Here is a 13,992-nt window from a genome sequence, read left to right on the forward strand (position 1 = left end):
CCCTGAACTAGGTAAACGATACATATTTGACTGATTAAAGTAAGCTTGTTAACCCATTTTGAGTTGCTTTCCTTTATCAAAGCAGATCCAAGAACCTGTATGGGCAGCCACCCTGAGGACGCTTGGGGTGCTTGCTGCTACATCCTCCTTGTACTACATTAATCTGTACCTGTTGATATGGTCCTTGATAAACATTCACACATCCAACTTTAATTTGCTTCAATAGCCACCGATTAAGCCCCCACCAGGTGCAGAGCACTATACTCTTGAAGACAGAGTTGAGTTCAGACACAGTTCCTGCCTTAGGGAGCTTACAATCTAACAGTATAAGATACCAATACAAAACACCCAAATTAAAAATGGGGCATCATAAATGTGCAAGAGAGGTGCAAACCAAGAGCTGTAATTATTTACAACTAGATGAATCAGGAAAGGAGAGGTGGCATTTAAACTGGGATTTATAGGATGTGGAGGATTAGGGTCTTCTATCTAGAGCTGGAAGTGGTAAGGGTAAGGAAGGGTGAATACTTCCATTCTCTGAAAAGTCTTTCAGAGTATTTCTTTGGTCTCCATTCATATTCTTAGCTGAGAGCTCTATCTACAATAATAACAATAGCAAGCATTTCTCCCATGCTTTTAAGTTTGCAAAACACTTTACAAAGTATTATGTCATGCTATCTTTACAACAACCTTCTAGAAGATAGGTATTAGCTATTATTATTCCCATTTTATCAATAAGAAAACTGGGTCAGGCAGCCAGTTAAGTGACTTGCCCAGGGTCACACAGCTAATGTCTGAAACCAAATTTGAACTCAAACCATCCAGACTCTTGACCCAGGGCTCTATCCACTGAGTCTCCTTTTGTTGTTTGCTATTGTTCAGTCACTTCCGACTCTTCCTGACCTCATTTCGGGTTTTCTTGGCTAAGATACTGGAGTGCTTTACCATTTTCTTCTCCACCTCATTTGATAGATGAGGAAACTGAGGCAAATAGGGTGAAGTGACTTGCCCAAGGTCACACAGCTGGTGAATGTCTGAGGCTGGATTTGAGCTCAGGAAATGAGTCTTCTTGACTCCAGGCTCGTCATTCTATCCACTTTGCCATCTAGCTGCCCACTGAGCAACCTAGCTGCCTCAAATGCCCAATACACAATATGTAATAATACAGTAAGTCTTCCATCCTTCAACAATGAATCATCAAGAATTTAAGTGCCCACCACGTGCTAGGTGCTACACATAAAGCTTCCATACAAGGAGGAGAAAGGAGCTCAGCCATCTCCTCATTTCCTACCAGCTATACTCTCTGGATTCTATGCCACTGTCATCATGATGGCCACCAGGAAAAGCTCATCACCAGGAAACTCGTCATCCCATAGACTGCTTCAGCTTTAGTTTTCACGTCTCATCAGGACCCTCAGTAGCGTCTGCCCCTCTGATTGGAGGGCTGGAGGAAGGAGTAAAGCACTTCTCCCAAACCCTCCAAATAAAAAGGGCTGAGAAGTCCAATGACTTCTTCATTTCCCTCCAGCTGCACTCTTTGGATTCTACCTTACCATCATCTTGCCCCTGCATCCTGACACTGAGTGCTTCCTTCTTCTTCCCCACTTTTTAGCTTCCTTTTGTATGCTGGGTTCCTCCATTAGACTTTAAGCTCTTTGAGGGCAGGGTCTGTCTTTTCTTGTTGTATCCCCAGCACTTAACTCAGTGCCTGGCCTATAGTAGGTGATTAGTAAATATTTATTATATCATATTCTGTTGTGATGGAGTTACAAAGACGAAAGCGAAATAGTTCTTGCCCTCAAAAAGCTTACTTTCTAACCAAGGGGAAAAAAAACAATGTAAGTATATCCAAGATATATGCAAAGAAATACAAAGTAATATTGGGGTAGGAAGGCAGTAGCAGTTTAGGAGGATCTGGAAAGGCCGTGTGTAGCAGGTGACATTTGGGCTGAGCTTTGAAGACATATAGGATTCTACAAGACAGGTGGGAGGAGGGGGGGGCCTTCTAGGAATGGGAGGTACCTTCTGTACAAAGACCTGCAGACAAAAGACAAAGTTTTATGTTTGAAGAAAATCAAAGTGGCCAGTTTGGTTGGACTATAGGGTGTATAAAGGGCAGTAAAGTATAATAAGCTTTACAAGGTAGGTTGGAGCCATATGGTGAAGGACTTTAAATGCCAAACAGGGGAGTGTAGATTTGTTCCTAGCACTAACAGAGACCACTGGAATTTTACAAGCAGGGAAGTGGTCAGATCTGTATTTTAGGAATATAACTTGGTAAATTTTATGGAGGATGGATAGGAAAGGGGGAGAGAATGGAGGCAGGGACACAAATTAGGAAACTAGTATAATTAAAGTGAGAGGTGATGGGGGCCTGAACTAGGGTGAATGTTTAACCACCAGCTCTAGGGAGGAGGAAAGAGGGGAAATACACATATACAGTATATTGTTTAATCTTCATTATTACTATTTTCTCCACCACTTTTTTTTGGAGGGGGGAAGTGACTTGTCCAAGGTCACACAGCTAGTAAGTGTCAAGTGTCTAGTACTGTATTTGAACTCAGGTCCTTCTGACTCCAGGGCCAATACTCTATTCACTTCACCACCTATCTGCCCCCATCACTTTCTTGAGTCTAGAAACCAGCAAAACAATAAATCAGGGTCTGGTTTGTAGGAGAGATTTAAATACTCACAATAAAATTTTAACAACCAGCTCTCCAGTCTTTTTTTTTTTTTAATGATTCTACCTATATATCCCTTTCTCTCCTCTGACAGTGTTACCACCCTGCAGATCCTCATCACCTCATGTTTAACCAGTTGCTTGGTACATTGGTTTCAGTGCCTTAAGTCTCTTTATACTCTAGCCCATCTTCCACTTAGCTGCCAAAGTGATCAGCACAGGTCTGATGAACTACCCTCCCTTTCAATAAACTCCAGGGGCTCCCTATAGTACTAAAATCAATCTAAAATTCTCTGTTTGGCAATTAAAACCCAATCCCTTCCCACCTTTTCAGTCTTCTTATACCTTCCTTCCCTCCATATACTCTGTGATCTGGGGACATCACCTTCCTTGCCACTCCTTGAACACTCCATCTTCCAACTCTGACTTCATTGGCTGTCCCTCATGCCTAGAATTCTCTCCTTCCTCATCTCTGCCTCATTACTTCTCCTGTTTCCTCTAAGTCCCAGCTAAAACCCCATATTCTTCAGGGAACCTTTTCTAGTCCTTCTCAATCCTTGCACCTCCCTTTGGAGGCTTCTCCCAATTTATCCTGCAGACAGCTTGTCTGTGCATGGTCGTGTGCAAGTTGTCTCCTTCATTAGACTGAGCTCCTTCTGAACGGGGACTGTGCTTTGCCTTCCTTTGTATCCCTAGTGCTTAGCACAGTGCCTGGTATGTAGTAAGTTCTTAATAAACGCTCATCAGCCTGTCCTGATTCACTTGGGGCACTTTTGGTGATGTTCCATGGTATGACTTTTAAAAAGTTTTTATTTGAGTAACCCTAGGCAAACCGAGAGGCATCCGAGATACAGAGCTGGCCTTGGAATCATGAAGACCTGATTTCAAGTCCTCCATCTGATGTATTCTAGCTCTGTGGCCTTGGGCAAGTCATTTAACCTCTCATTGCCCTCCACCCCCCACCCTCAGTCTATTCAAAGACTAGCTGCAGAGCAGGTGGTCATCTGTGTCAGTGGAGGAAGTTTCTTCCCTGGGAGCTCCCTAAATGGATGAAATCACAGTTTTTGTCAAATCTCCTCCACCAAAAAAAAAAATCTAGATTGAGTTATGAAATCTGGGATTGAGTTCCAGAACTATCACTAGCTATCTGAGTGGGATCTTTGGGGACCAATAAGTGCATTTGATGGTAAAATGAGGGAGGTGAGTCTAAATGACCTCTAAGATTCCTCCTAGTCCTGACTCGATACTCACTTCCTGCCTAAAGCTGACTCTGCATCCATGGTCTCTGGAGACATCCCACCAAGAAATGTCTGAGAAATGTCTTCATTCCCAATGATACTGGACCCCATCAGTGGCATCCCTCTTCTTCCCATGTATGTTCATCACTCTGCACAATAACGTTGGGTCATTATCACAAGCTTGCTTCTACTTACACCTCCCTCTTTGCCCCAAGCAGGTGGAGCCAATGACTGCCCTTCCCCAGTCATAAGAAAGGGATTCAGTAGGAGAATGTGGACTAGAAAAGGTACAGGATTCAGAGGCAGAAGTTCTCAGTAAGAGGCTCTGGGTTCTGACACTTATGATCTGTTCGACCTTGGACAAGTAGCTTCAACTCTCCTAGCCTTAATAAATGTTTATTAAGCACCTAACATATATATGTATATATGTATCAGATGAGGTTAATCAAGTCCTACAAATACAGGCAAATTAGAGTCCCTCTCAAAAAGCTCTCAGTGTAATGGGGGAGATGACATGCAAACAGTGGGCAAATACGTGACCATCCATAAATTGAGAGGCTTGGAGCAGATGGCTTCTCTAGCTTGAAACCTAAGACCAAGTCTGTACAGTCTCAGATGCCCTCTGCTGTAGAAGGGTGAAAAGTGCAGCTTCCCCAGAGTGTCCCAGGTTCAATTAGACAAATATTTACTTAGTACCTGAATGAGTCTTAGCAGGCTACATGTTCACCATGAGCCAACAATACAGCTGCTTTAACAGAAACATAGGGAAGGCAGCATTTTGTAGGGGAGAGAGCCCTGAATCAGAGTCAGGTTTAGATCCTGGCTCTGACGTGACCTCTGAGGAAGTCACTTTAGTGTCGGGCACTGTGCTAAATCACCTGGGATACAAAGACAGGTAAAAGACTGCCTGCTCCCAAAGAGCTACAGTCTAGTAGGGGAGACAAAATGCAAACACTATGTACAAAGAAGAGAGAGAGTCTCAGAAGGAAGGCACTGAGACTGAAGACTGGGAGAACTCTCTGCTTCTTGTAGAAGGGGGTCCTTTAGCTAAGATTTGAAGGATGCTGGAAGTTGACGATGAGGAAGGAGAGCATTCCATGTATTGGGGACAGCCAGGGAAAAGGCTCTGTCGGGAGTGTTTTGGGAGAGGAACAGCAAGGAAGTCAGTGTCTCTGGATTGTAGGGTATGTTGAGAGGGAGTAAGGAAGGCATAAGAAGACTGGAAAGTTAGAAGCGACCAGACTGTGAAAGACCTTAAAAGCTAGAGGGTTTTATATTTGATCTTGGAGGCAATAGGGAGCCACTGGAGTTCGTTGAATGGGGAGGGAGGGTGATGTGGTCCAACCTGTGCTTTAGAAAGATCAGTTTGGCAGCTGGTTGACTGATGTACCGCAGTGGGGAGGGATTTAAGGCAGGCAGAGCAATCATTGCAATAGTCCAGGGGTGAGGTGATGAGGGTTGCATCAAGGTAATGGCAATGTCAAAGGAGAGAAGGGAGCTCATCCCAAAGATGTTTTAACAGGACTTGACAAAAAAGTGTGCCTGGAGTAGAATGGAACTGCACGGGCAAGGCAGGTCCTTAGGAGTTTTGGAAACCTTAAATATGAAAGATTAGATAGGGTCCAGAACAAGGGAGGAGATAATCCCACAACAACCTAAACTAGTGAGACCACACCTACTTTGCACTGAATTGTTCTCACACTTGTAGAATGCCCTAAGGTTCACAACATGCTTTCCTTATGCAGAACAACCCTAAATTGCAGACCCTGGCACATGTGCAGTATGTGCTTAATCAATATTTGACTACCTCAAGTGGTATTTTTCCATTTTACAGACGAATATACTGAGGCCCATCTTTAAATGTTGAGTTTGAAGCACTGGATTTTAGGAAGGTTCTCTAAAATATGGAAGGACATTGACAAGCTAGAGTGAGGTCCAGAGGAGAGTACAAGTATAGTGGGAGTGCTAGAATGTGTGTATGAGGATTGGCGGAGGAAAGACATGGGGTGGGAGGATGTGATAGCTGCCTTCAAGTAAGGCTGATAACAACAGCTAAGATTTAAACAATTGCAAAGATTTGCAAAGGGTGCATGCATTTGATTCTCAAGACCTTGTGAGGTAGATGCTATTATTATCTCCATTTTATAAATGAGGAACCTGGATGAGAGAAATGAAATAACTTATCCACTTTCACACAACTAGTAAATGTCAGAGTCAGGATTCAAACTCAAGTCTCTCTTGATTCCAAGCCCAGCGTTCTTTCCTCTACGGGAAGGCAGGATTATATACACTCTGTTCGGCTTGGCCCCAGTAGATGGAAATACAATTTAGATTCTACATAAGAAAGGACTTCCTAACAGGGGATTTGAGGAGAGTGGACAAGGTTCTCTATATTTGCCCATCTTGTGGATTTCCATGGCGATATCACCTCTTTGTAATAACAAGAACTTTTCTACAGAACTTTAAGAAAGAGAAATTGCTTCTCTCACAACAACCCTGCAAGGTAGGTTGTATAAAATATTCTCTCATTGTTGGATGAAGTGACTGAAATTCAGAGTTTACATGACTTGTTACAAAGTCCATTAAGTGCTGGGGTCAATATACAAATCTGGTTCTTCTGCCTCTAAGTGCGATACTGTTTTCCCCCTTACTGTATGCCATGTCGCAGAAATCTATAAATCTCCAGCCCTGACTTCTCTTCCAAGCTCTAGATTCAAATATCTAATTGCTTATGAGACATCTCTACCTTGAACATCAACTCCAGTGTGTCCAAAACCGAGCTTTTCATTTTTCTCTGTTCTCCAACTTCACTATTTCATCAGTGACACTATTGTTACTCACTATCCCATGTCCAAAATATAGACACTATCTTTTATTCTTCCTCCTTCCTTCACCTCTCACGTCTGATCAGTTAAACCTCCCCAACAGCTCTTGTGCTCATTCTTTGCTCAGTATTTTCCATAGTCACCACTTCAGTAACTTCTTGATTAGCATCTGATTGGACTAAGCTAGACTAGACTAGCTCCATTGAGCTGATTCTATGAGTATCTTGGACAGAGACTACAGAGAACCAAGAAAGCCGGCTACAGCATCCGGGAAATAGCACATCACTTATTTCGATCCCAAGATGCTTCCTGAAATAATAACTCATCTTTTAAAGCATGAATATTCTTCCAGCACTAGCATGGTGGAGTGGAGGAGAGCTGACTTTGGAGTATGGAAGGCCTAGGTTCAAGTCTTTCTTCTTGGTTGTATGACCCTAATGCCCCAGGCTACTGTGTAAGACTAGAAATTGAAGAGAAAGTTCTGATCTTCATCAGTAGAGGGCGCTGCCTTATTTACAAGTTCCCTATACCGATGAAATCCACTCTGTCCTTAGAATCCACCTTCTGTCCTTCTCCTATTCTTTTAATGATCCCAGAGAGCTTGGAACACCGCAATATCTGCAGAAGCAAAATCAGGGGTGACCCAAAGAGCAATAGAGAGAAATATGGTGGATGTAAATGGGCTGCAATGTTACCCATGAAGACTTTATACAAGGAGGTGTATGAACGCCATCATCCAAAAGCAAGGAAGCAAGATGTAATGGAAAGAGACTTAAAGTCAGACAACCTGGGTTCAAATCCTGGCTCCACCACTGAGTACCAATGTGCCCTTAATTACTTTGTCTCCCCAGGTCTCAGCTTCCTCATCTGTAAAATGAGTTGGACTATATAGATTCTAAAACCCCTTCCAGTTCCAAATTTATGATCTTATGAGATTTATAATTTATATAATATATAAAAATTACATAATTATATTATAATAAATTATACAATTATATAATAATAAATAATATATGTATAAATATGATTTATAATCAGAAAAGGAGTCATCTTAGGGAGGACTTGGGGTAACAGCTAGGCAGGACAACTTCTCCACTGCAATATAGCAGTGCCTACCCTTTCAGTTATTTGGTTGTTTTTCAGTCTTGTTTAACTTTGTGACTTCATTTGGGGCTTTTCTTGGCAGAGATACTAGAGTGGTTTAACATTTCCTTCTCCGGTTCACATTACAGATGAGGAAACTGAGGCAAAGGGTTAAATGACATGCCCAGGGTCACACAGCTACTGTCTGAAGTCATATTTGAACTCAGCAAAGTGAGTCTTCCTGACTCCAGGCCTAGCGTTCTATCTACTGTGCCACTTAACTGTCCATGCCTCCCCTAGCAATGCCAAGATATCAAAAGGAAAGCCTCTAATATGTTGGATGGTCAAGCTATAGAAGATTTGTGAAAGAATATGAATGAAGCATGAGAAAGTAAATGGCAGGGAGCAGGCACCCCTGGAAGGTGGTCCCACATGGATGAGATTTGAATCTACTAGAATCTTCAGGGGTCATTCAGTCATGGAGGAAGGATTCCATTCTATTCTGCTTTTGGCCCTTCATTATTGAGGGAGGTTGGTAGAAGACTTTAGGAAGGATGTGGAGAGGGTGGAATAACCACATGGCATGCACTTCTGAGCAGAAAAGGAGAGTGGGTAGTTTCATCAGGACAACGGTTTGGAAGGGGGTTGTCGGAAGGAAAGAATGTGCTGACTCTTCCTTTTGGCCCTGTGAGGAGGGCTGGCCACCAAAAGAGAGGCTTTCAAGGCATGCGACATCCCGGAGAGAAAGTCAGGTTTTCATTAGTTTGAAGAGGGAGAGTGTGTGGGTGGAAAGGAATACAAAAGGGAAGGACCGATTTTCAATAGCCTAAGGCCCTAAATTCTAAAGTATTCAGTGGAAAAAGGAGGGAGAAAGAGATTGAGAGAGTATTAGGGTGAAATTAGAAAGGGATTAGAGTAGGGGAGAGACAACAGAGAGCCAGGAGAAGGTGTTTTTCCCTAGAGTAGCAAATCAGAATAACAACAATTAGGAAACCAGGGGGTTTATTGGAAGACTGGAGGAATAGGTTAGCCACTGGGAAGAGAAAGTTCTGAGGAGTGATAATATCTAACTTTTATAAAGGGCTTTAAGGTTTGTAAAATACTTTACATGAATTCTCTCATTGGATCCTTACAATAACTCTTTGAAGTAGGTGCTTATATTAACCCCATTTTATAGATGAAGAAACTGAGACTGAGGAAGGTTAAATGATTTACCCAGGGCCATGCAGTTAGTTAATATGTGAGGCAGGGTTCAAATCTGGGACTTTTAAGTCAAAGCCATCTTGCTATCCCAGAGGCAGGCTCAGAGGCACAGCCTTTTCTTGGCTCTTACCCTACTTTCCTCTGTACTCGGGGTTATGATGGGCTCCTAGTATTGCTTATAGATCATGGAGTTAGATGTGGAGGGGGCCTTGAAGGCCATCTAGTCTAAGCCCCTTATTTTATAGGTGAGGAAATGGAAGCAGAGTTGGTGAAATGACTTGCCCAGGAGGTAAGGGTCTGAGGTAGTGAACATCAGAGGCAGAATTTGAACTGAAACTAGAACCAGTGCTCTTTCCAGAGTACCAAAGCTGCTCGTCGAACCTCTCTCTGGTTGTTTTAGCCAGGCCTCCTCTCTTTGGCTAGACTCCCTACCCTGAAGGAGAGTGGAAGAATCCACTCTAGCTTGTATCCTTTTCTAAGTACTTGACCTCAGTAAACCATAGGTGCTTTTAAAAAAAAATCAACTGAACTCCATAACCTGGCTTCTATTGCTAAAAATTAAGCAGGGAGCTGAGTGGAGGAAGGGGTCAATGACCAGCCCACCAACAATCAGTTCCAAGAATGAAAGACCCTACTTACCTCCCCATTGATTCCCAGGGCAGGGACCAGGAGCCCCTAAGGAGAAATCTCCCCTCTCCCAGACTTCTCACCCTTGGAAGGTATTCCCTGCCTATCCCCAACATCCCTCCCCACCCAAGTAAGAGTCTTACTTCTTGGTCCCGTAAATCCAGGATACAGCGATGTTTTCTAGGATGACAATGACTGTGAGGGGCAGAGTGGCTGAGTAGTCATCAAACATGGTGACAAAGTAGTTCCCAGAGCGCTGGACAAACAGAAGTCCCACAAAAAATGCAAAGATGCAGCACCCAACTGCAAAGAGAACAGAGATTTCAGAGCCCCTAAGATTGTGGAGTCTCCCTTAGAGGAGGCAGCCCAGCCACCTCTCCCCAACACCTCTCACTCCCAGGTAAGATTCAGCACCACCATGGTCCAAGGTGGCATCCCATCAACAAGCACCCTGATGCCATTTGGTAGCACTCGTCTGTTGTCTAACTACCTATGGTTTTGTAGAGAAACAGTCAGGGATAGAGCCTGGGAACATGAGTCAGAAACCCTCATTTCTAAGGCTTTATACCCTCTATATCCCTTCCAAGGAATGCAATGAGACTAAGGTCTGGGAAAAGAGAAGGAAACCCCATGGGTGATGCCAGATCTGTGGCCACTCTTGCTCTGCCAGGTATCAAGCAAAAGTATGGGTACCAACATTAGGCCTGGAAAAGTCCTGAATACAAACTTTGGAGAGGATTGAAGGGTTGGTGGAGGACATTCCCAAGGTAACATGGAAGTTCTTGATGGAAATGGGAAGGGAACCCAGGAGACCTGACTCCCATTTCAGGTACTCACTTACCAGCTTTGTCTAGGGAGGGAGCCAGGTACTCATGGTGGAAAGGAGACACAATTGAAGCTGTGCCCAACCCTATCCCATTCACACCTACACTCTAGAGTGGATCAGAAAGGGAGGGAAACATGGTCATTGCCCATAGAAACAAGTCCTTGAAAAGTGGCAATGGCACTGATGACCTCCCCGACTTCACCTGTCAGAGCCCTGACCTCACCAGCCACTTCTTTTCTACTGGCCAAGAAAAATTCTCAGAGGACACTATTACCAAGCTCACCCCAGCTGTGCCAACCAGAAGACTGAAGTTCTGGTGGGGAAATCAAGATACAGACCAGCTAGCAACCAGTCACCTAGGCTGACAACATAAGTGTCACCTTCAACTCGTCACTCTCACCTCCCATATCCAATCTGTTGCCCAATCCTGTCTTCTGAATATCTCTCATATGTGCTCCCTCCTCTCCTCTGATGCTGCCACCACCCTGGTACAAATCCTCATCATCACCCAATGCCTGGACTATTGAAAGAGCCCGATGGTTGGTTACCTTGCCTCTTCCGATCCAGTTCATCCTCCATTAAAACTATCCGTGATTTTTCTGATCCTAGTAGTCACTCATCTACTCAAAAAACTCCAGTGGCTCCCTATCACCTCCACATTGCATTATAAACCCCTCTCTTCAGTGTTCAAATCCCTTCATAACTTTCTTCCTCTCTAGTCTTCTTACACCTCGTATCCCCCCCTCTGGGATTCGTAGCCCTGGCATCCTTGCGATTCCTTCCAAAGGACACCCCATCTCACTCCATTTTCACTGGCTGTCTCCCATGCCTGGAATGTTCTCCCTTCTTATGTTCAACTCCTGCTCTCCTTGGCTTCTTTTAAGACCCTGCTAAAATGCCCACCTCCTTAATCCCTCTTAACAGAGCCTTTGCTCTGGGCTTTTTTTTTTTTGTATTTCATATTTCCAATTTGTATTTCTGTATTTCCAATTCATCTTGTCCGTATCTTGTTTGTAAATAGTTGTTTGCATGTCGTCCCCCCTCCCCCCCATTAGACTCTGAGCTCCTTGAAACCAGAGACTTTCTTTATATTCCTAGAACTTAGCACAGTGCCTGGCAGAGCAAGAGTTTAATAAATGCATATTAATTTACTGACTGACTGACTAGCAGTTTCCCTGAGGGCACCAGCTCACACCAGCTGGAGGGTTTCTGGGCACTTGGGGACTGAGTGATCTGTCTACAAATGAAATGAACAAAGCAGCAGCTATTCTTGAAGTCAAGAGATTGGGCACTGTTGGCAGTGAAGTTATTCATCCTTTGTCCTCCTGCAAGGGGACAGAGGATGGTGGACAGGGGGGGGGGGGGCCCTGGGGAGGAGGAACACAGAGCTGAAAACGAGGGGGGAAGGATTTACCTGTGAACATTTCCTTTGGCACCTTGAAGGTATCAATGATGGGTGTGGTGATCCCAGCCATGGTCCCAATCATGCTGCCCAGGCCCAGGTTGATCAGCATAAGGAAGAACATGACAGACCAGAAGGGAGAGGCTGGGAAGTGGGTCATGGCCTCGGTGAAGGCAATGAAAGCCAGGCCTGTCCCCTGCACAGACTGTCCAAGGGGACAGGGAGGATAAAGAAGGTACAAGATTCAGCATGTATATAACAGGATAAAGTGAGCATCCAAGACTACCACTAATGTCCACCAGCTGCCAAGCCCTCAGTCATACAGCTATGGGCATTCACTGCACACACATGGAACCCCAGAATCATAGACTCAGACTGAGAAAAGGGCTCTGAACTCAGCAGGTCAGCCTCCCACCCAGTTCACGAATCCCTTCTATATCCATGAAAGAGTACTCTGAGTGCTCCAGAAGCACTTTCAGGGACTAAACCATTCCAGAGGGTAGCCCAATCCATGGCTGAACAGCTCTGTTACAAAGTTCTTCCTTGCATTGTACTGAAATCTTCCCTGGACCCACTGGGACCCATTTCTGAAACCCAGAACAAAATCTACTCTCTCTGCCCTGTGACAGGCTTTCAGAAATCGAAGATCAGAGATCGCCACTCCCTAGCCATCCCCTCCCCGCTTCCAGCTCCCCTTTCTGTACATTTTTCTGTTAGAATGAAAGTTCCAGGAGCATAGATGCTGCCTTGTTTGCTTATGTATGTGTTTCCCATGCTTAGCACATTGCATGGTACACAGTAAGTGCTTAATAAATGCATTCATGCTCTCTATGTGTATGTCTCTGTCTCTTTATGTCTCTCTTTCTTTGCTTGTCTCTATCTGCTTGTCTGCTTCTCTCTGTCTTTCCCCTCCCCCCTACATGCCTGTTTCAAATATGATTTCCATCAACATTCTGGTCATCCTCCTTGGAATGGGTTCCACCTTATCAATATAATTCAATTGGATCACATAAGCAATCTTCAGTGTCCTCTGCCCTCAGAGAGCTTACTTTCTACTGATCCTCTAAAGCTATAATTCCTCAAATGGAATTCAATCCTCCAGGTATGGTCTCATTATCACAGATTCCAAGGGAACTGTAACATCCCAGGACACTGCTGATTCACACTGAACTTGTGTCAGCTAAAACCTCCAGATCCTTTTCCCGTGGAGCCATATCAAGCCAGAGCTCCATCATCCTGCACATAGGTCACTGAATTTTTTTTAACCTAATTGAAGATCTGGTCTTTCCCCTCTCCAAACCATGTGGCACAATGCAGTCTGACTATTCTCCCTACAATGTTTCTTTCAATCACTGCTTCAATGGATGGCTATTGACGGCCCAAGAAGTAAAATCCAAACAGCCTTGAATTCAATACCTTCTCCAGTCTGCCCCCAACCCATCCTGAGAAACTCAATTCCTAATACTCTCCAAAAGGAACCCTTTCTTTACTCCAGACAAGCTGATCCACCCGCTGAATGCTTCATTTCCATTCTAGCCTCTGCCCACATTCTTCCCTCTTAGAATGCTTTACCCTTCTCTCCTCTGCCTACATATCCTTAGGGGACATTTCAAGTTCTCCCTCCTCCATGGAGCTTTCCCTGAGCCCTCTAGTCCACAGTGATCTCTGCCTCCCCGGAACCTCTAGCTTCTATGGTCTATATTCATGTATAGACATCTAGGTGGCAAGGTGGATAGAGTGCTTGTCCTGGAGTGAGGAAGACCTGAGTTCAAATCCTGCCTCAGACACAAGCTCTGTGACCCTAGATAAGGCACTTAGGCCTCTGTCTGCCTCAGTATCCACAACTGTTAATGGGGATTATAATAGCACCTACCTCCCAGGATTGTTGTAAGGATCAAATGAGATGATATTTGTAAAGCACTTAGCACAATGTCTGGAATATAATAGGTGCTCAATAAATGCTTATTCCTTTCCCCTTTGTGTAGCACAGGATGACTTTCAGCCACTCCTGCATCCTCCCTTGCCTATGGCTTTTAGCTTTTCTAAGCTATTTTCTAAATAGCTTTTCTCCATTTAGCTTTTCACGTGTGGCCACTTTTTCTACCCAA

The 13,992-nt window shown here is 44.1% G+C and overlaps 1 protein-coding gene across 1 annotated transcript in view; it reads right to left on the reverse strand.

Annotated features, from left to right (window-relative positions):
* The window catches only part of SLC6A17 (solute carrier family 6 member 17), a 62,774-nt gene that overhangs the window by 7,613 nt on the left and 41,169 nt on the right, over positions 1–13,992 (reverse strand). The window contains exons 9-10 of the mRNA XM_069090409.1: positions 11,897–12,089; positions 9,800–9,959 (exon numbers count right to left, since the gene is read on the reverse strand). Of these exons, the coding sequence (XP_068946510.1) occupies positions 9,800–9,959; positions 11,897–12,089 (353 nt within the window). The remainder of the gene's footprint in view (positions 1–9,799; positions 9,960–11,896; positions 12,090–13,992) is intronic.

This window comes from Petaurus breviceps, unplaced genomic scaffold (genome assembly GCF_028583685.1).
Source record: "Petaurus breviceps papuanus isolate PSGF00001 unplaced genomic scaffold, PetGlider_PUasm1.0 186, whole genome shotgun sequence".
NCBI lineage: Eukaryota > Metazoa > Chordata > Mammalia > Diprotodontia > Petauridae > Petaurus > Petaurus breviceps.